Here is a 24,066-nt window from a genome sequence, read left to right on the forward strand (position 1 = left end):
TGGTAAGTGTATCACAGTCGGACAGTTTGTTCGGAGGTCAGTCTCCACAAAACCATCCACAGGAAGCTCAAGCAGCTCTGAAGATTGCCAGTGCTCTGCGGCGACGGGTACAGACTGAGACAACGCCAATACCGACCATGTACGACGAGGAGATTTCAAGATTGGACCGAAATGAAGCAGCGACAGGCAAGCACTTCTATTCAGTGAAGAGTGGACTCAAGCAGAGACGAAAGATGATGCCGCCACTTCTCAAGATGTTCGGCCACGTGGATCTACCAGACTGCTTCAAGGAAACTTCTGATGGACTGCCCTTTCTTTGCATAGACGACGGAGAGGCCGACAAGATCATCTGCTTCTGTCTTCTGTCTGCTGCCAAACCGCCAACGCCGCACCTACGAACGTCAGCTACGTCTCCTGAGCCACAATGTACAACAGACAACACGATCCCTCCTTCAGCCTGATGTCATCCAGGTTGATTCTGTAATTGCCGCCATCAACGCTGTTGGTCCCCAACTGTGACATCCGTGGCTGCTACTTCCACTACACTCGGGCTTTCTGGAGGAAGGTAGAGACTCTCGTCTTCAGTGAAGCCTACCAGCAGGATCCTAAAGTCAATAGTTGGGTGCGAAGAACAGCAGCACTTCCCCTCCTTCCAGCGGCCATGGTTCAAGACACCTGGACCGAGATCATGAATGACGCCCCTGCCATTGCACAGAAGGACGCCTTCCATGGCCACGTCACCAGCACCTGGGTGGATGACAATGTCAAGTTCCGGGTCGGATTATGGAACCACCTCGAGACCCGAGACACGAGGACGAGCAACCATCTCGAGGGTTGGCATTCCCACCTCAACAGGAGAAAGCAGAGAGCTCACCCTGACATTTTCACCTTGGCGAAAGTGCTGCAGAAGTTAGAGAAAACTGAAAGGAACAATTTTGCGCTTATTCAGTGTAGTTCTGTTACACACAATGTGATATAATATCAAGTTCGTACCAGAACCAGACCGTCAAACTTTTCAGAGCACGTTGTACGGCGTGTTGGAAAGGAATAGAAGGGGCTTAGTGTTGCAATATATAAGTGCGTATCATTATACGTATCAGATCATATGTATCCAGTTTAATGAATAAGTCTTATAATTCTGGAATGGCTATCGCCCTGAGTTGCGCAACAGGACGGAACCCAGTAAACAGGAAACGATACTGTTCTATTATGAATATTTTGACTTGTTTCAATCAACGAACGTCGGTACCTCAATAGATACAATAGTCCTCAGAGGGAAAATAGTTATTTTCATTGCTTTCTACTGTGACGTGACATCCCACCATAATTAATTGTAGGCCGTAACCAAGTTGCATACCGGCCTCCCAGTCCCTTGTCATTTTAAATCACAAAATGCCGCTCTGTACCCACTATCTTGATATCGCAGTCACTCACCAGACATTTCGACCTCAAGCATGCACATACCATGTACAAATTGTGAATTGAAATGATTCACATGCAGTGCAATGTCTAATTATTCAATATAGCTGTCACAAATTAACATTGACTGAATAACCGATTAAAACCAGTCACTACATTCTAAGTCATGGGGATCATCTAAGGGGAGATCACTCTGGTTTGAGGCCAGTAAGTGAACTACTACACGCATGCACTGAAATGTCTATACGCCACTGCATCGTCGCAGTTTCGTGCTTCATGGTCCTTTAACTTAAGGGAAGTAGGTTGACATCACAAACGAAACGTTATCCTCCACAATACCAACAGAGGACAACATATGTGTACAAAGTACATGGACGGATCAAAAAGGGGGTTCGACAGCCCCCATCCAACCACCCCCTCCCCAGCCCTTCGAACTTCCTGGATCAGCCTATGACGTACACTGTCGTATTCATCATTAGGCGATTGTCGCAGTACACATGACACCTGTAATGCATCGCTGTGCTAATCTTGAGACTTATTCTGTTCTTACTGGTGCATACCAGGGACGGGTGGATACCAGGGACGGGTGGGTAAGGAGTTGGACCTGGGTACCCATCTCCGCACCCAGACCCGTTATGAACATATCACTTACAGATTAAAGGATGTAATATCTTATTCTTTCATGATTAAAAGGTTGAATTGTCTTTGAAGATTCAGACATATTTTACAGACATCCCTTTGAATACAATAACATGAAATGTTAGACTCCGAGCTGAAGAATATTCTTGGAAATTTGATGTCAATAATTAACTTAAGGGGTATCCGGGTAGGGTAAGGCAACAGAGACTGCATACCCGGGTAGAACATTTGGACACCTCCCAGAAACATTTACTACCCCAGTCCCTTTCCCAAACGACTGCCTGGAAATGTCACTGATATTAGAGACAAGCCACACGTATTAGAGACAAGCCACTGTTATTAGAGACGTGCCACTGTTATTCGAGACAAGCCACTGTTATTAGAGACAAGCCACTGTCATTAGAGACAGGCCACACGTATTAGAGACAGGTCACTGTCATTACAGACAAGCCACTGTCATTAGAGACAAGCCACTGTCATTAGAGACAAGCCACTGTTATTCGAGACAAGTCATTGTTATTAGAGACAAGCCACTGTTACTCGAGTCAAGCCACTCTTATTCGAGTCAAGCCACAGTCATTAGAGACAACCACTGTTATTAGAGACAAGCCACTGTCATTAGAGACAAGCCACTGTCATTAGAGACAAGCCACTGTCATTAGAGACAGGTCACTGTTATTCGATACAAGTCATTGTTATTAGAGACAAGTCACTGTTACTCGAGTCAAGCCACTCTTATTCGAGACAAGCCACAGTTATTAGAGACAAGCCACTCTTATTCGACTCAAGCCACCGTCATTAGAGACAAGCCACTGTTATTAAAGACAAGCCACTGTCATTAGAGACAAGCCACTGTTATTCGAGTCAAGCCACTGTTATTAGAGACAAACCACAGTTATTAGAGACAACCCACTGTTATTAGAGACAAGCCACTGTTATTAGAGACAAGCCACTGTTACTCGAGACAAGCCACTATTATTAGAGACAAGCCACGGTTATTAGAGACAAGCCACTGTTATTCGAGACAAGCCACGGTTATTAGTGACAAGCCACTGTCATTAAAGACAAGCCACTGTTACTCGAGACAAGCCACTGTTATTTGAGACAAGCCACTGTTATTCGAGTCAAGCCACTGTTATTTGAGACAAGCCACTGTTATTCGAGTCAAGTCACTGTTATTTGAGACAAGCCACTGTTATTCGAGTCAAGCCACTGTTATTTGAGTCAAGTCACTGTTATTCGAGACAAGTCACGGTTACTCGAGACAAGCCACTGTTATTACTGCCAACGCACATCTTGAATATTGCTGAATGTTTACAGACCCTCGTCATATTGGCTGACGTACAAAAGAAAATAAACACACAATGTTTACAAAGACACCACAAATATCCTTTATATTGCCCTGCGTGGGATATCGTGATTTTATTATGCGCATGTTATAGGCTAACAACATAAAACACAGTCGACTGAGATTTTTGTAGCATACTGGAGCCATTGAATGTCGCAGATTTAGGCATCTGACAATGAGTAGCCTTGTGGTTAAAGCGTTTGAGGGATTCCCCTCATGGGTAGAATGTGTGAAGGACATTTCTGGTGTCACCCGCCGTGATATTGCTAGAATATCGCTTAAACGGCATGAAACTCAATCACTCCCTCACGAGAGAACATATTCTGGCCCAAGGCGTTATACCACGTTGACGCTAATAGCGACTGTTGTATTGTTTAAGAACTAAACTCGAAAACTAGCTGAGTTCACTGAGTCGTGCAGTGAGTATGGTTAGCAATATTCCCGCAAAATCACGGCGGGAGACACCAGAAATGAGTTTCATGTACTGTACCCATGTGGGTAATCGAACCCCGATCCTCTGTGTGACGAGTCAACGTTTTACCCACTGGGCTACCCCACCGTCCCACCAGCTGTTTGAAGACTGAGCAGCTCCCTGAACGAGACACGATGATCGCGTCTATTACCATGGCCACAACAGTGAGTGAGTTTAGTTTTACGCCGCACTCAACAATATTCCAGCTATATTGTGGCGGTCTGTAAATAGTCGAGTCTGGACCAGACAATCCAGTGACCAACAGCATCGATCTACGCAACAGGGATGCGATACATGTGTCAACCAAGTCAGCGAGCCTGACCACCCGATTCTACTAGCCGCCTCTACCATAAGCATAGATTGCTGAAGATTCTAACCCGAATCGTCTTGGGTCCCATGATCACAACTAACAACAGAAAAATAACACTATGAGCAACATAAACCACTTGTCCAAAGCGGGTCCACGTTTCCATGCAGCCATACATAACATCTAGTGAGAAACGCTGGTATTCAAGTTGTCATACAAACTCACTTTGAATGCACTGAATGCATGAAGGTACCAAAAATCATTCATGAAGAAATCACAAAAGGAAAACTGGGCCAGACGCCGAGCAATATATATTGCAGTCGTTTCTGTGAAAATATATAAGGGACAAAAACGTTTTGTGCCTTGCTCACACACGGACAACGCCTGGCAGTCAATGGGCTGGGCGGTTTCCGTACGCTGATAGACCAAGACACATAGACATGTCGTCGTCGTCGCCCGACTTAGGGAGAAAGGTCACCGTGTTCCGACAATGGCAGGTAACAATACATATCCAACCGACCGAACAATCATTTGTATATATGATACACTCCTCGTATTTTCCATGTAAATACCATTGGTAGCAAAGTAGAAAGAAATAACTTTCTGCCACTTGTCAGTCACCATGCACTCGAAGAAGATTATTTCAGTTTGTAGGCCATCGGCCCATGTACAAAAAACAATACAAATATTTTGCTTGTGGCAATAGACAGACATTGTGTTGTCAGTTTACAGAAGACCGACATTTTGAAGATAATTTGATAAATCTAACACAATTTAATAAAAGTAGCTTGTCGTTGGAAGTTTATTTTAACTTTATTCATATACAAGCTAAAAATTAAATTATTATATTATTCGATAGAGGTAAGTTCACTTTCCCTTTTGATGCATATTTATCACATTAAAGTGAGTGAGTGAGTGAGTTTAGTTATACGCCGCTCTCAACAATATTCCAGCTGTGGGGGCGATCTGTAAATAATCGAGTCTGGACCAGAAAATTCATTGATCAACAGCATGAGTATCGATCTCCGCAAATGGGAACCGATGACATGTGTCAACCAAGTCAGCAAGCCTGACCACCCGATCCTGTTAGTCGCCTCTTACGACAAGTATAGTTGCCTTTTATGGCAAGCATGGGTTGCTGAAGGCCTATTCTACCCCGGACCTTCACGGGTCTATCACATTCAAGCAGGAAGTGTACTTCATCACCATGTACCATTACAAACCTTGCAAAATATATCAGAGTTCAAAGCTTCTTTCCACCTGATATTACATTGTATTGGTAAAGCAGTTAATCTTAACAAACATAGATGTCTCTTGCACTAATTCTAAAATGTGATTATCAACAGGAATGCACGCGACTGAACGAATCCATGATAATGCTACTAATATTTAGTTTTGATCAATCAACTAACCTCTGCTTGTGTTCTCTCATAAAGAAGTTGATATCCATAAAAATCTTCATTCTTAACCTCTGCTTACATAATGATAAAAATACAGAAACATTTCCAGTGTCTTGAGAATGTCACTTATGTTCACTCACAATACAGCGTGGCCACATACTTATTGCACATCTTGTTTGTTTCTTTCCTTTCCTTCTTTGTTCTTTAACGTCGCCCGCAGCAATATTCCATCTACATGGCGGCGTTCTGTAACAAACCCAATGAGCGTGGTCGAGCATTGATGTGTAATTGGGGCTCGATGGCATAATAAACCAGCGGTCAAAATAAATGCCAAAATAAAAAAGACAGTAAATTTTCTCGAACACGATATGTCTATTCCCAGAGAATATTTTACACTTGCATTTCGTATTTTATGAAAAATAAACGAATTTACATCATTTCGCCGGTTGACAACCAGGAACATGCCTCGTTTAACACCAGAGCAGAGGAGGAGAGCAGTCGGTATCTTACAGATGGAACAGACACAAGAGCATGTGGTTAGGAACATGGGATGCTGCAAAACCACCTGCGGAAGACCTGTTACACGTCTACGACAAACTGGCAGTACTGCAGACAGGCCAAAGAGTGACAAACTGAAGGTCTCTAAGCAACATGAAGACCGGTATTTACGGGTGTTGCGCTTGAGGAACCGATACGTCACTGTGACGTCATCATGTGCCAACAATACTGGACATCCAGTCAGCAGACAGAGTGTGACCAGACAGCTCCGCATTCATGTTCTCTGTGCCGATCGACCTTTCAAGGGCATGACGTTGACGCGTCAACACCGACGTGTCAGATTGAGATGAACCAAGGCTGTGCCACTCTGGCAGCAGCGAAAGTGGTGAGGAGTGAACTTTGGTGGCGAAAGCAAGTTCCAGCTCTTCAAGATCTGTCCTTAATCGAGCACCATTGAGAATAACCGGGACGTCGTTTTCGGAACCGCCAAAATCAGTCACTGGCTAGGAACGCAGCTGTTCTGCTGAAGGAATGGCGTCGGATCCTTAACCAAGACGTCACCTACTCAGTTCGACGCCGGGTTCGAGTCTGCATCAGGTTGACCAAACGTATTTGCCTAAGGTGAGACCACGTGTATCACGCGTGCTCCGTTATAGGAGAGGACTGAAGTCCTAGAAACGCCCAGTGGATTTATTTTTGCACTTCATTTATGGCACAGATTTACAGAAAAAAACATTGCTTGTATGTAACAACTCGAACAGCTCAATTCTAAGTTTAATTAATGTCTGTAAAACTGAAGTTATGTTTGATGTTTAAATTATTCTCGGTTAAAATGAAAACCAATATTGTAAGTGAAAACCTAAAGAATAATTATTACTAATTAATGTACATTCTAAGATGCTTCGGTGAAAGACGTCGACAATACTTTATCAGACGATAATGTGCACTTTTTGCATTACGTCACAAAGTGTTGACGTCACTGCACCATTCCAGTCTGAGGGCGAAAGTGTGCTTTATTACACTATACATGGTGGTAGAACGAACTGCATTTCTTAAACAGTTTGCTACTCCCTGACCAGGCCATCGACAAGGTATGATTAAAACTGTAATAATTATCGTGGTTAACATAAACAATATACAGCAAAAGTGTGGAAAAGGAGGTAGATTGCATGTATACACTCTCACTTTTTCCATTTTTACCTAACTTAAACGAAATGTCTGTGTAAACTAGGATAACGGATATTATATTTTCAACTGAACTGCTTTCTGAGATCGGCATATGACGGAAATCTAAATTAGAAATGTTGTTCTGTACAGTGTTTAAGTAACAAAACAATTTCTGTGTCCTGTGATATATCGATCTTCCCAAATGAGTAAGATCAGAATCCTACTGAAATGATGGCCTCAAATGCAAACAGACATGTCACTTGTTTTATACAATAATCACATAGGTCAAGATGATGGCTTCAAGCAAACACATTCCTTGAGGATGAAACTACATAACATATTATCTATTTGTTAATTATATTCGCATGTTTTACTTGTGCTTGTCTACGCGTTGCACAGATCGCAAATAAAACAATGGTAGAAAATGCGGAAAACAGTCGGCAATATTTGCACCCCTAACGGAAGGTATACATTATAGGAACACCCTCTCACCCCTTCTCCAATACAATATTTGCCTCCCTGTAGGAAGGAATATCAAACGCATAGCTACCAATGTTAACAAAGCCCCGGCTTCACACGATTGTTGCTGAAAAGGTTGTCCTCAAACCTATCTAAATATAAAGCTCACCCACCTATCGGTCTCACGCGCCTGAATACATTTTAGGTAACACCCTCTCACCCCTTCTCCAGTGCGACAATATTTGCACCCGGAATAGGGGATCGCCCTTTGTTTGTGTCTGTACATATTGCACACACAGATAATGTGTCACCATGATGTACCAGCCAACACTATTCATTCATGAGCTGACTCGGGTGTGCGGCGGCCCGCGACAGTGAGCTATACAAATCTGTAGTCTCGCTATAAGCTGAACCAAGCGAAGGCCCGGATTGTGTTCGAGGTCGATCTTCCTGCATACCGTTAGGCTTTGATGGAAAAGGACAACATTGTCGGGCCCCCAGGATTGGGATATGGAGATACCTGGGTTTACCTGGATGGATTCATTCACTGTCATAACGTTTGACTAGAATTCATTATGGCATAAGCAAAGTTCAAATGAATTTCGAAATTGGAGAACGCCAATAGCCATGTTCGTACTAACCTGTGATACTTCTGGGATGAATACATATTGACCCTTATGCAGATTGGTTCCTGTTGGTGAAAACCTACACGGTCGTAAGTTCCAGTTTACGAGTTTACAAAGTCATGATTTGTTTTAGACCGCAGAGGAGACGATTGGCCCAGATGAAGAACATATTCAAGAAGAAAACATTATTCATTCTTTTATGCGCCGTGAGCTGTAGTGTATATGTTTGGATGACGGTAGATCTGGTGCCCTTTGGACCGGTCGTGAATCACAAATGGACATCGGTCAGCGGTTGGGCGGATCTGTTCGTCTTCAGCGCGTATTACACTGGCCGTGACAACCTGGTGAGAATCGTCAGCGTAGGTCCAACCTTGAGCAGTGGCAGGGTGGTGTGTTCCTACTACTTCCTTGATGACGTCACGGACAAGGTGGAGCCTGGGGAGGAACATGTGGCAGGTACAATACATCAAATGAGGGATCATCATGGAATGGCGTAAGTATAATCATCATCATCATCATCTGTTCTTGATGGTGGTGGTGATCGTCGTCGTCGTAGTAGTAGTAGTAGGAGGAGGAGGAGGAGGAGGAGGAGGAGGAGGAAGAGGAAGAGGAGTTTTGGTGGTGGTGGTGAAGGAGGTGTGGTTGTATGTATTTACACCGTTTTCAGCAATATTAAAAAAACATCACGGCGTGGGACACCAAATATTGCCTTCACACATTGTGCCCATTTGTGGAATCGAACCGGGTCTTTGGGTCTTTGACGAGCGAACGCTTTAACCACTAGGCTACCCCGCCGCCATTGTAGTAGTAGTAGTAGTAGCAGTAGTAGTAGTAGTAGTAGTAGTAGTAGTAGTAGTAGTAGTAGTAGTAGTAGTAGTAGTAGTAGTGCTGGTGCTGATGGTGGTAATGATAGTGGTTGTGCTATATTGTGCCATCACTGACTATAGCGACAATGGACCATCTTCAAGCAGGAAGGAACACCACGATGGGGTATGGAGATATTGTTTCTCATCTTGTTGGACTTCAAAGTCAGTTGTGTATGAACCATCAGTTACACTGTACAGCTGTGTATGCCATGTATTAGGTGTGACTGATAAATTTGTCAAGTTTTGTGTGCTTAACATACAATACAAATGATAGTCCACTTGTGTCTTGGTCATCTCCTCCATCACCCCCAACACACCCGTACCTGGCCATGTGGGATTAGTTAACAAACAAACCCAGTCGGCCTTGCTTCATACTTCTCTTACTCCTTGAATAAACTGCTTGCCCGACTGGCAACCCCGTTGTCGCAACCGTAAGTCAATAGTCGACTGTGACAACAAGCTAGATCCATTATAGAGGAGCGTGTATATAACGTGAAATGAAAGTTATTTCTATATAACCCATTCAGGTCATGCTGCAATATGTTTGTATTCTTCAGGGATATGTGCTTTGTCCTTTTCTATTCGTTGTTACTGTATTGTGTGCACCAATCGGCCAAGCGTTGCGACCACTACACTTGAACTGAACGTCATCCAAGAACTATTGATGCGTGGGAGTTAGGAGCTGCCGTAATGAAAAGTTAAATACTATCATAACCTTTTATTATAGTCACTTGTGTCATCATAACATTTTATTATAGTCACTTGTGTCATCATAACCTTTTACTATAGTCACGTGTGTCACCATAACATTTTATTATAGTCACTTGTGTCATCATAACCTTTTATTATAGTCACTTGTGTCATCATAACCTTTTATTGTAGTCACTAATGTCATCATAACATTTTATTATAGTCACTTGTGTCATCATAACCTTTTACTATAGTCACTTGTGTCATCATAACATTGTATTGTAGTCACTAATGTTATCATAACCTTTTATTGTAGTCACTTATGTCATCATAACCTTTGATTATCGCCATTTATGTCATCATAACCTTTTATTATTGTCACTTATGTCATCATAACCTGTTTTATAGCCACTTACTAGTATGTCATCCTAACCGTTTGTTCTAGTCACTGTAAGGTTGTTGACAAACGTGCCAGGTTGTATTTCGCTCGGAATGAATTTATTCAAAATAGTTCTGCTTTGACTGATTAACGTAACAACTGCTGGCCCAAAATCCAATTTCCACCACTAGACGACCGTATGGCATCTCTGGTAATTATCGTCATGTATTCACATCAACACAAATATTCAGAATTAGTTTACTCAGATAACCATTTGTTGAATATTTTACTATGAAAGGTCTTTTCATATAGCCTCAACGCTTGGCCGATTGGTGCACACTATGCAGTAACAACGAATGGAATAGGACAAAGCACGTATCCCGGAAGAATACAAACATATTGCAGCATGACCTGACAACCACTGAATGGGTTATATAATATTAACATTCATTTCACGCTATATATTTCTAACACACGCTCCTGTATAATTCGCCTTGTGGCCACAACCGACTAGTCAATGTAGACATATATTTGTAATATCAACATAATAATAGGGACAAGAGGGACATTTATAAAGCGTCTGTCTGTTCCACATCACTGAGGGCATGCTCAGAGCTCATAACAGAATATGCATATTTACAAAAGACGTGCAACAGTAATGGCAGCAATTAGTAGCCTCGGAAGTCATATGTTTTTAATCCAGATTTAAAGACAGATAGCGTAGGTGCACTCTTGAGGGACAGAGTTCTACGATGAAGCGCCTGAATGACAGAAGGATCGAGCTGCGAAATAAATTTATTTCAGTTTATATTCTGATACAGTAAAGAGCAGTTGATCGGAGATTTCTAGAGGGACAAACATCAACTGAAGATAGGCAGGGGCAGTGTTGTGATGAGACTGGTAGACTAAAGATAAGATCTTAAAGTCAATCCTTTCACGGAGGCAACGCAGAGAAGTTCTGTTCTGTTCTGTTCTGTTCTGTTCTGTATCATCTGCAGTCTGTTCAGCTGATATCCAGATATGTCCACGAGTCGGATGTTAAGTAATCCAGACGAAACAGGAACAGTGATCTGGCCAGAGAGGCTGTCGTTTGAGCTGTAATTGAGCAACTGGCTTCACATGCTGTACCCAAATGATGCATCGAAACAGGACCTTCAACTTCACCTATATGAACAATATATTTACACTTTAATTTAACATGACAAGTTTATGTATATAATGAAAATCTCGGTTGTGATAATGTTAACAACCCCGACGAGAGACCACTAAAATCACCATATGGATTTACAACTTCTTTAATATTCACAACACGACGCTTCTGGGTTACTGCTGAAGGGGCAAGCAATAGCCCGAAAACATCGTGGTGTAAATATATGTAAATGTAAATCAATACCATACGTTGTAATGTTACCTTCCAACTCCTAAAAGCCCATCAAACAACTGACCCCTTTTCCAAACGCGCAAGTCCAAAAGCTGTATTAAATTATAAAAATATATAGAAATGTACGGGAATGTTGAGGAAGCAGTCGGAATCATATGTCACTCTTATCTAACTAATGTCGCCCATTTTTATTCCAGATTCAACACCCTTGAAATAACCTGTCCTTTAAAGAAAGGAAGCTATCCACATTTTATTGGGCTTTCCGCGGCAGGGAACCCAAACAACTACTTGAAGATCAACTATCCACCAACAAGAAGTTTTAAATCAAAATTCACAGTCTGCATACCACCGATTCATTCAAATTTCAGCCACACGACAGAAGTCGTCCAGACTCTTGAATTTGACCAGATGCTAGGCGCAAGTGACTTTACCATCTATTACACGTCTGCTACACCGGAAGTGGATGCTGTTCTGCGCATGTACAGAGATGCCGGAGTGGTGAAAGTAGTTCCGTGGTTTATACCGAATGTTGATGTACATTATCATGGGCAGATCGCCTCCGTTCGAGACTGTTTCTACAGGAACATGCATACGTCTGATTACATCGTGTTCAAGGATCTTGATGAGATCCTCTTGCCATACAAACACCGAACATGGCAGCAACTCTTGGACAGCCTCCTTGAACGCAACTCAAGAGCAGGAGCATTCATCTTCCGGAATTCATTCCTGCATAAACTCGGTCCAGACGTCATTGATGGCATGAGAAGTGCTGATATTCAAATAGCCAAAATATTCGGCCTCTACATGCTTCTTAAACGGCAGCGTCAGACGGTGATATGGAAATACAACCTTCGTGCCAAATTCATTGTTAACCCCATGAGAGTGCATAATGTTGAAATACATGAAGTGAAGGACATAATGAAAGGATATACCCGTGAAGTGGTTAATGAATCATTGGGCCTACTGTTTCATTATAAACAATTCACTGATGCAAAAATCAAGACGGTGAAGGATTCAGCGGCAACACGGTACGGCCATGAACTGATAGAGAGAGTCAAAAAGATTTATCACATTTTGAACACTCAGTACTGAAAGAATACGCTTATTGACTCCCATTAAGGATAGAATACAGTTCAAAATTTTAAAATTAAAAAAATATGCAACCACTTACATTAGTCACAATCATTCTGACGCACCTCAATATCTAAAGTCTCTACTCAGCCCTTATCAGCGTAATCGACAACTGAGATCAGCGAAGAGTAACTTACTAGGAAAAGTAAAACCAAACTCTAGGATAGTCAACAGGCCCCCCTAAGTAATTGAAGGAATTACAGCAAATTTGAAGGAATTGCATCTCAAATGGATACAAACGCAGCCCACTCGCGAAACAATTGCAGCGATATCGGTAGTTTAGCGGTAATAATGGAAACACATCGGCCCTATCGGAAGCAATGTCGGTAATACTGGAAACACGCTCGGCCATCTTCGGAGATTTTTCGGTCGCGAGCGGAAACTCACGCAGCAAAACATGGCGTCGTTGGAAGAAACACCCGTCTCGGTGAGTTGTGTTTTTCGTTCCTACTATTACGTTTTTATACCTATCCATCACAACCCGTGTTGAATGCGTTTAGGTATGAGGTGTTGTCGGGGCAATAGCTTATGTTTTTAGGAAACGATTGTCACTGCAGAACAGTGTCACAAGTCTTGCCCCTGGAGATTGTTTACACCTGAACATCGAAGTCGTGCCGATGATTACGAACATCATGAACGTGCGCCATGAAGAAGTTTATGAGCCATAATTTTTCTTTCTATGAAGTGCAATTGACAAATTTAAACACATTTTACAAAAAAATGATGTTATATCTAGCGCACGTTCGTAATCATCGGCACGACTTCGATGTTCAGATGTAAACAACCTCCAGGGGCATGACTTGTGACACTCTTCTAGAGTGACTATCTTTTCCTAAAAACATAAGCTATTGCCCCGACAACACCTCATAACTAAACGCATTCAACACGGGTTGTCAAAGATGGATAGGTATAAAAATGTAATAATGGGAACGAAAAACACAACTCACCGAGACGGGTGTTTCTTCCAACGACGCCATGTTTTGCTGCGTGAGTTTCCGCTCGCGACCGAAAAATCTCCGAAGATGGCCGAGCGTGTTTCCAGTATTACCGACATTGCTTCCGATAGGGCCGATGTGTTTCCATTATTACCGCTAAATTACCGATATCGCTGCAATTGTTTCGCGAGTGGGCTGCGTTTGTTTCCATTTGAGATGCAATTCCTTCAAATTTGCTGTAATTCCTTCAATTACTTAGGGGGGCCTGGTCAAGCAAGTCTTGAAGTCGTATATTCAAATGCAGACTGTTCGTTGGTTCGATTCTCGGTTGGTTGGTTGATTGTTGTTTAAGGCTGCACCTCAGGACATTCCAGCTACATGACGCCTGTCTATAATCGATTTACAGATTCGCCACAACTGATCATGCAATATATCAAGCAATATTTGTTTGTTATTTAACGCCGCACTTCACAATAAACAAGCTACGTGACTGCGGTTTGGACAAGATAAACCAATGACCGATGTTATCGAAAACATATGATGAACAAAGTGAACATTCGATCCACAATGTGGACGAACGTGGCTTAAAATCATGCTCACTCATTGTTTCTAATCCCCTCTAAAATTGAGTAAAGTCGAAACGACCGGGCGTAAAGGTTAGTGAAAATCCAGTCGGACCAATAAATCTCAAGTCAGTAGTGGCTGGTGAATTTGCATGGGATCACTTTGTAAATATATCATGATCTGTACGTTATCATACACTTGTAAAACATGCAAAGTTGTTTCTTAATAAAATTGTGAAAGTCACATTTGCAGCTGATAATGATGTTGTCTAAGTAAACCTTTCCCCATACTTTTCGATACACTCCACTACTGAGTCTAACAAAACCTTATGGGAGGTCGCGTCAGGTAACCTTTGAGATTGACCAATCAGAACACAGCTTACCAAATCGCGAAAGTGAACATTCGCACATACCTTTTGAACTTTTCAAAGGTTCGTACACGAACGATTCCGAATGCTATTTAGCGTACGCTTGCTTCCGGGTGATGCACACGGCGTACGTACAACCATGACAACGGTGAGTAAACAGTCACTGAAAATTGTGTTTTTGGCAATATTCAAGGGTGTAATCTTGCGGAAATATTGGCTAATGGTAACCATGTCAACAGAAACCCCAAAGCGTATATACTGCAGGTCAAATAACTGTGTTATATGCGGATTTTTGTTTCTGAAGAGATCTGTGTCAGTGACCTGAATATTTTGAAAGACCCTCCGATCCCAAAATAGTAGCCGTTGTCTGGTTGGTTAAATCTATTTAACCGTCTCACGTTTGATTGGACGGTCATCGGTCGCTTAAAGGTTACCTGACGCGACCTTCTACTAGGTTTTGTTAGACTCAGTGGTGGAGTATAACGAAATACACTGAGACTAAGTTTACATAGACTGAAAATGATGAAACTCATGTCATGCCGACAGTGTGTTATTATCACCTATTTTTGTAATATTTTGCTAAAATATATTTTGTGGGCTGGTGACTTTCAGGCATCGCTATCCTGAATGCCTAGCATTTTTTACACTATTTTTTACACTTCATGTTACTGTTCTCCACGTACAAACAAGCTCTATCAACGATGACCCAGAAAAGCCTAGCTCTTATCTCGAATAACATTAAAAGACATATGATGCACGGAAATTATCGATGGTTTTTCGCAAATAGAAATCGATGGAAGGGAGGTAACTCTAAATCTGATTTTCTGCAAAAAACATCTAGCGATGGCTACGAAAACATTTAACTCTCTTTCCCATACATTAATTCTGACAAAACATTCAAATGCAGTCCCTATGAATATTGATAAGGGGAATTACATCTCAGCGACTTTACTAATTCAAAACAATACCTGCAGGGAAAAAACAGCATGATGCAAGATTCGAACTGTTTGATTCACACAGGTTGGCTGAAGTGTGCGATCTGATGCCCATGCTTCAAACAGTTCAAAATTAACCTTGAGGTGTTCGGTAAGATAAATACGTTGTTCACTGGTCTCTTGGGGCCCATGGGTTGAGGTACCCTCGATCTTTGTTTGTGTTCATCGAGGGTATCTCAAGCCATGCTCCCCTCGTGACCAGAGAACACCTTACAAGATACATGTGCTTCAGAAACAGATCAGTGAGAGGAGATCCGTATCGCTTTTAGCAAAAAAACTTTCATTGCAAGGAACTCTAACTACCCTTCAACAAGTGGTTCTAATATATGGGTCAAAAAGCAGCTTACGGTCTAAGATGACAGGACTTATATTTCACACATATGTTAAAATGAAACAGTCATTTTCCCGCTGAAGAAATCTAGGATTGCCATGGCACATCTTCTACAGCACTGTGTTCAAGTACTGCCTTGGCCCGTAGGTTCACCGAATCCATCCTCTGTAGAGCATGTGTGGGATGGATGTTGTCGTAGTCAAATGCCGTTCCTGACACGGTAGCAGAGCGGAAGAGACTTTGGTCAATCAAGCCTTTCATGTCGAGTTGAGAGGCTCTACTCGGCTAGTCGCTGTTGGTTTCCACTGCTTATACCTTCTTCACACTTGAGATTGAATGAGCTGGAATGCTGTCGGAAAGGAATTTTCTGGAGATTCCTTGAAATTCGAACTGAATTCTAAAACTTCTTACTGGAATCAGAATGCATTCCAAATATTTGGGACAGTTCTTGTAATATGCCCGAATGTTTTGATCATGGTTTTGAATGTTCAAAACCTTCGAGGTACATTCGAAGTGGAAAAATATCGAACGGCATTTGAGGTGCATTCTAACTGCATTCTAAGAATTCTGAACATATATGAGGGAAAACAGAAAAGACGAGCCACTTCAAATTATGTCGGGATGTCTCGAATGCGAATGCGCTTCGAATGAGTGTGAATGTATCTCGATTGCTGCTGGACTTCAGGTGGAATATTCTTCAAATGTATTGGAACATTTCAATGTGGTTGGAATACAGTTCGAATGTGCCTCAAATACATCCCGAATAGTCAGTCAGTCAGAACGTCCCGGATGCTCATCGACTGAGCCCTGACGTCATCACAACACCCCTCGAATTGAATAAAAATGTGGCCGTCACTCTCACTAAAACGTCAGATAGCATTTGGGAGTCACATTCTTACAAAGCTTAAAAAATGTTTATTTTGACATTCTCTATCGAATGCGATTCGAATTTTGGAAATATATTTCTTTCTGATTGATTCTCCTTGATTCCTGTCAGTTCGGAATAAGTGTGAGCCTTTGGATTTCTAAGCCTTTCTTAAGAGAGTCTTTAGTGCTATAAATCATCTTTAACTTCCGACTATCTTAGTGCGAAGGGAGCTTCGAAAATCTAAGCCCTGATCGGCTATATGACATCGGTATGCAATGTGACGATCATAAGATCACAAACAATGAAAGTGATGATCGTCAGATCACAAACACAAAGGGGTCATCAGATTATGACCGTTGCTCATTCTGTTAATCACTGATTGACTGATCAGTCCAGAATTTCATTATTCAGAAACGTCACTTTCAGCAATATTTCATCAATATCACTGCGGAAGACACCAAAAAGGGCTTCACACAATGTTCCCATGTGGGAAATCGAACCCGGGTCTTAAGCGTGATGAGAGGAAGCTTTAACCACTTGGCTACCCCACCAGTCTGAATTTGGTCAAGATGAAATATTAGTCAGAAGTTATTTTCGTCACTGAACAAAAAAACAACTGAGCTAACGATGTTGAAACAAATGTGTAAAAAGTTGGTCTACTTAGAGTCAGGAAGGTCACGATGACGGCATCACACTGTGACATCATATCTGAAGAACCCAGGACTGAAGCTCTCAGGAAATTTTTGTTAGCGCTCGATCACACCGTATCAGAGAGGTAAACAAGCAGATTGTTTGGGTTTGTTTTTGTTTTTTTAATTTTAATTCATTTGTATTTTGGATCAGTTGTGCTAATAAACCAGAGTTTTGCACATGGAACATTTTTGTAAATAAATATAAAATATGTCGACTGTCATGAGTCTTGGCACTTTGCAGTTGAATCGTCGCAAAACTAAATGAAGCGGTCGGAAAATCCTTATACGCGTGCAATGGGAAACAAGTATTGTGGAGTTACAAGTATGTTCATAGTTGGATAGCTGCCATTATCAACGCCTTTATTGAGAATTTGAAAGCATGAAAGCATCTTTAAAACGTTTCTTGTTTCAGATAATTTATCAAATCTTCGAAACTTTTTTGTGAATTTTGGAGGGGTTTAGAAACAATAAATGAGTGAATGAGTATGGTAAAATTTTACGCCGCTTTCAACAATATTCAGGCAATATCACGGCGGGGACACCGGAAATGGACTTCACGCCCAGTAACCCTGTGGGGAATCGAACCCGGGGCTTTCACCGTGACAAGACAACGCTTTCACCACTGTGCTATCTCATCGCAAATACGAAATTGTTAGGGGTTAAGACTATTTGGTGACGCTTAGTAAAAAATGAATATGACGTAGATCGAGTCGCTTTGCCTAGATATATATATATTTTTTAATATAGACTAAGAATGAGTTGAACGAGTGGTAATGGGTGTATACAGGTTGGAGTATTTTTCTGTCACGCTATCGTATAGATCTCCATAGCGGTGTAGGGATTCGAGATGGGAAACATATTAATTTCAGATCGGGTCAGCGGGTCATAATTTGCCCTTTAACAATGTACTTGAATATGATGATGTCAGTTATTAAGGTGTTAAACGTCCGTGGTGGTGCCTCTTATAAGCTATCATGGAGCTGGGGTCCAATTCCCCAAAATGGGTACAATGTGTGAAGCCCATTTCTAGTATCCCCCGCTGGGAAATTGCTCGTAAAAGTTGACTCACTCACTCACTCACTATGATGGGGATGCACTATGTACCTCTTAGATGTCATGTCGGTTCACTTGGAGTCATCTACAACAATGTTCATAGCATCCACCACTGGTTGGCCTGGCGACATATAGCTGGAGTGCTGTGTGAGGTGAAAAAAAGACAAAACGTAACACAAACAAATCTTATCACAAGTGAGTGAGGTTTGGGTTGACGTGGGTGTCAGAAATAGTTCATGTTTATCATGGTGAGTTAGCACTGAATATGGCAGAAATACCTCGAGCACATTTCAAACGTTACACATGCAGCAGAAATGTACACAAATAGTGACACTTGGAAAGGTTTCCTCAAATTATCATAAATCGTGGGAATTGACGTGGTGGTACACGGTACCACTTTCACGTCGCTCACATGAAATACACATGTAATCTTCTCAGGTACTCAAACCTTCGCACTACTTTGTCACTTCATTACCTCAGCGCTAAATTTAGACGCCCGCATGTCGCAATGTACATGCGCAGTACACTGACACGGTCAACCAACTCCACGTGAACTCCACGTGGTCTTGCCGTTGTATAATACTTGTCAGTGCGGTCGCTGTATAGTCTCTGTGCTTGGTTACAAAATGCGATTGATACAATATGCATATAGTAGAAACACTACACTTTCCGGCCTACTTGGAAAATTGATGTGAACTTAATATATTGATGTTACAAACACAATAGGTTGCTACACAATTACCCCTGCCAGTACATGACAGGTGGTGGTTGGTGAAGTGCGGCGTCGTTTGTTATACAGTGCAGACAGAAATGCGTACATGTGTGCTGGTACTGTATTTATTTCATTTCAATGAAGAGAGATTTAGTGAGAGAGAGGGGGTGACACAGATACATTTAGTGGGGGAGGGTGGGGGTGGGTTGTTGGGAGGTTGACATAGAGGGCAGGACCCAATTTCACAAGGCACAATCACAAGTCACTAAGGTTGCCTTTGTGAAATGAGAGAGAGATAGAGAGGGGGAGAGAGAGAGATTAATTAATTAATTAATTAATTCACTCGGGGCAGGGTTAATTCACCCGGAGCCTACAATATTCACTTCCTTGAATCTACACGTTCACTAGCTAACGATTTATGGCTTGTGGTATAACGTCATCTTTAGGGAGCCATGATATATTGGGCAATTAATACTCGAGCAGGACTGTATACATAAGGAATACAGGTTGGAGGTGGAGCCATGTATGTCATTTGCACTCTGAAAGTGAAAAACGTACCTTGCTTATCTCATAACAGTACAGGCTCATGTCTATTGCACATGGTTCACCATGTGTTTGGGTCGTGCTGAGGGACTATGTATTTAGATACTCGTATTTAGGCCTAACGACCGACCGATGAAATGTCATTTGAACCAAATAGCTTAAACGCCATAAAAATACAATCCTTATGTTAATATTATCTGTGTAGGGTTAGTCCTTGAAAGTGCGTACGCGTAAATCTGACAGAGACAAATAACCCTACTTACATAGAAGTGGTATCAAGAAAGATGGGAAATTGAGGGTAACTTTTGATATCTCTTGATCACAGAGCTTCGTGGCACAAAAGCGTTGGGCAGATGGGGAAATCAAGGTGGTTCGTGCAGGGACTCTCGCACAGACTATGTTGGGGTGTGCTTGTGTGTTTGGTGGGGCGTGTCCCGAGATGATGGGTGTAGTCTCGGGTTAATATTGGGGTTGGATTGTAACCCCCGTGCATGATATATTATTTAAAAAACGCAAATGAGGGGGGTATTTAGACACCCGCTATTTTTATAGGGCTTCGTTTGTGACAGTGTTATTGTGGTGGTGTATCAGATTATTCGTAATAAAAAACTAACCTTTCACATAAATTACACCCTGTAATTACCAGTGACAATACTCTTTGTTTCCTGAGTCTGTGATCCTGGCGACAGATATACCCACAAGCCCCGTGACATGGGTCACATTGCCATTCTTCCATTTCTCCCATCGTTCCAACTTTCTCATCGGTTCATCTTTCTCATGGTTCCATCTTTCCCATTGTTCCGTCTTTCCCATTGTTCCATCTTTCTCATCGTTCCACCACCATCCTCATAGTTCCATCTTTCCCATTGTTCCATCTTTTCCATTGTTACATCATTCGCATCGTTCCATCTTTCTCATTATCAGTTCTTTCTTATCATCCCATCTTTCCCATTGTTCTATTTTTCTCAGTGTGACATTTTTCCCATTCTTCCTTCCGTCTCACGTGTCAGAACCAACTGAGGCGAACACCATGTCTATCGGTAGTCGATTTTTTTATACCTGTTTTCATACACACCTGTCACAGAAAGCGCAGCAACCGCATTTCATGCAGTCTGTTTTCACCATCGCTGCACTGTCCCAAGGCGAAACCGCCTGGCCACATAAATCTGTCACATGTTTTGCCTGAGGCAAGCCAAAGAGAGCATATATATAACCTTACATACGACCACTTGCAGAATGACACTTTTAAAGTAAACAACGCCGTGGGTCGTTCTAAAGAATATCCAGTAACTATACGTGGACCCATGCCCCGAGTATCTTACATTTAGTAAATTATATTCACCACTAATAAACTACTTTGCTCACTTTGTCTAAGTAGTTGATGTACGGCTAGTTAAAATGTGTCAGTGTTCCAAGTATTAATGTCACTAACCCAACCTAACCCAAACTCCGTCCACAGAGAATAAAAGGGCAGGAACGATCGGAATTCTTACCGCCGTTTCCACAAATATCGGTGTATTCCCAGAATGACCTTGAGTAAAGGCAATTCTACACACTTGTAAAATTCTACACAACAGATGGGGCTTCACACACTGCACAAGTTTGAAACTGAACCCACTTTCGGCGTTACCCTAATTTGTGAAACAACTTTTATCCAATGTTGAATAAAATTCTGAGATTTAAATGTTCAGTTGGCAAGGTAAAACATGAACATCCGCAATCTTACTTTCACTTAATTCGATTTATTGTTCTGTTTAAATAAAGTGAAATTCATCGGTACGTTTTCACCGTAAACAGACTATAGTATAAAGTAGCAGAATGGCAGCTTTGTTTTAATGAGACACTTGTCAAACACTTAATACTCAGGGGCAAATACAGCAATACATGCCTGTTGTACTTCGCTTTCGATCGGTAGCCATGTTGCATGCTAGCTAAACTTAGTATTGTTACCATATGTTTTTGATTGTGTCCTAAGTTAACCTTACCATTTCCTCAGGTTGAATCTGACGAATCCTGCTTGACTCACGTTTTGATATTCGCACGCATGAGGTATGGATGTTCACAGATAATGTGTAACGCAGACATTTCATGTGACATCATGCTGCACGTGCAGTACGTGCAGAAGCTGAAATGGCTGGGATTCAGTTATCTCGTGTCAAGTGTCGTAACTGTTATGTGATTATATGATAACGTCAGTATCGGAATGCGGTTCTGATACCAAAAACGTTGATCGTCTGCGTGTCGCACGGTTTCCATCTGTGTGTACTGATAATTAACTGTTATGGGTTTCCCTACTTGTTACAAAACTCTGGGGTGGACACAATGGCCATAGCCTTGTGATTCAAGGGCTGGAGAGACAGGTTCGACTCCATACATGGGCACAATGTTTGAAGCCCATCTCTGGTGTCCCACCCCCCCCCCCCCCCCCCCCCCCCCCCACGATATTGCTAAATGCGACGTAGTCCATCAAGCATTCACTCGTTACGCTGAGGACCCGTGAAGGTCCCGGGGAGAATAGGCCTTCAGTAACCCGTGCTTGCCATACAAGGCGACTATGCTTGTGATAAGAGGCGACTATCGGGATCGGGTGGCCAGGCTCGCTGACTTGGTTGACACATGTCATCGGTTCCCATTTGCGCAAGCGGATGCTCATGTTGTTGATCACTGGATTGTCTGGTCCAGACTCGATCATTTATAGACCGCCGCCATATAGCTGTAATGTTGCTGAGTGCGGCGTAAAACTCAACTCACTCACTCACTCACTTTATAACATGCTATACCATTCGCATTTATCGACCACCGGTTCAAAGCTACATAGCTAAATAATGCGTTGTCAGAAAGTACATGCCAGGAAATAGGTTCCTGTCACAGTCCTCCGTGTAGAATTAGATTCCGGGTTAGAGTATGTCCTCAGTAACCTACATATGCGTGTCATATGAGGCGACTTAATGCAGAGGGAGATCCATAAAAACCAAACCTAGAGTATATCTGTGCAAAAGAGCATAAAAAAAGGTGACACAGCAAAGCGTGTTGAGATGTTAAGACATTACAACAGGAATTAAAAGGCGGGTATTCTTGTCGTTGGAGGCGACTAACGGGAACCGGTGGTCCGACTCGCTGACTTGGTTGACTCATGTCATCGGTTCCCAATTGCGCAGATCGATACACGTGAAGTTGATCACTGGATTGTGTGGTCCAGACTCGATTATCTACAGACCGCCACCATATAGCTGTAATATTGCTGAGTGCGGCATAAAACTAAACTCATCCACTCACTCACAACACAAATTGCCGTCTAGTGGGTGAGTGAGTTTAGTTTTACGTCGCTTTTAGCAGTATTCCAGCAATATCACAGAGTGAGTGGGGGGAGGTATGTGTGTGTGTGGAGGAGGAGGGGTGGGGGGGCACCGCACATGGGCTTTACACATGGCACTCATGTGGATAATCGAACCCGGGTCCCCGGGTCCTCGGCATGACGAACTAACTCTTTAACATCTGGACTACCCTACCGCCCACGAATTTGCCTCTTATATGTTTAAGAGTTTAACATATATACATGACAACACGAATTTCCTTCTTACACGTTTAAAGGGGCGTCACGCCGAAAGCCCGGGGTTTATTCCTCGCCTGGGTACAAAGTGTGAAGCTCATTTCTGGTGTCCCCGTCGTGATATTGCTGGAACATTGCTAAAAGCGGGGTAAAACTAACTCACTCACTCACGAGCCGTTTAAGAGGTTCAGATATTACAACACGAATGTCCCTATCACATGTTTAAAATATTAACATATTAAACACGAACGTCCCTCTTGCGTGTTTAAGAGGTCAAGATGCCACATCACGAATGTCACTCAGAGATGTGAAGATATTACAACAAGAATTTTAGTCTTATGTGTTTAAAATGTCAAAACATTACAGAATAATCGGCGGTCGGGGTCTCTAGTTTAAACACACAATAAACAATGATTTGAATACGTATTGCTATTTGAAAAAAAAGACTGAGTTGCGTGCCTACTTCATGCTTTAAAAACAAGGCATATAATGTTCAACATATCTCTCGTACTACCAAGCCTGATCAATGGACCGAGTACTAAATACAATTTACTATATTTAACAATGATGCCTTGGTGGACACTTGCCAACATGAGGTATTGATCCAGGGAGAGATTTCGCAATTTCCCATTACTATATAATCTCCATTACGTCCCACATGACTTCAAGCGTCC

General features: G+C 42.2%; 1 protein-coding gene across 1 annotated transcript; it reads left to right on the forward strand.

Moving 5' to 3' along the window:
* Positions 1-8,111: 8,111 nt before the first annotated feature.
* LOC137282402 (beta-1,4-galactosyltransferase galt-1-like) lies at positions 8,112-12,819 on the forward strand. The gene is made up of 2 exons (XM_067814149.1): positions 8,112-8,828; positions 11,849-12,819. The coding sequence occupies exons 1-2, from the start codon at positions 8,455-8,457 to the stop codon at positions 12,741-12,743; spliced, it is 1,269 nt and encodes a 422-aa protein (XP_067670250.1). The 5' UTR covers positions 8,112-8,454; the 3' UTR covers positions 12,744-12,819.
* The last annotated feature ends 11,247 nt before the right edge of the window (positions 12,820-24,066 follow it).

Source organism: Haliotis asinina, chromosome 4, assembly GCF_037392515.1.
Source record: "Haliotis asinina isolate JCU_RB_2024 chromosome 4, JCU_Hal_asi_v2, whole genome shotgun sequence".
Taxonomy (NCBI): Eukaryota; Metazoa; Mollusca; class Gastropoda; order Lepetellida; family Haliotidae; genus Haliotis; species Haliotis asinina.

What these genes read in the sequence shown, in the direction of transcription:
- LOC137282402 (XM_067814149.1), top strand. Translation starts at nt 8,455, where the DNA reads ATGATTTGTTTTAGACCGCAGAGGAGACGATTGGCCCAGATGAAGAAC. An exon ending in AGGGATCATCATGGAATGGC is followed by an intron (nt 8,829 to 11,848) that starts GTAAGTATAATC and finishes TTTTTATTCCAG; the next exon opens with ATTCAACACCCTTGAAATAA.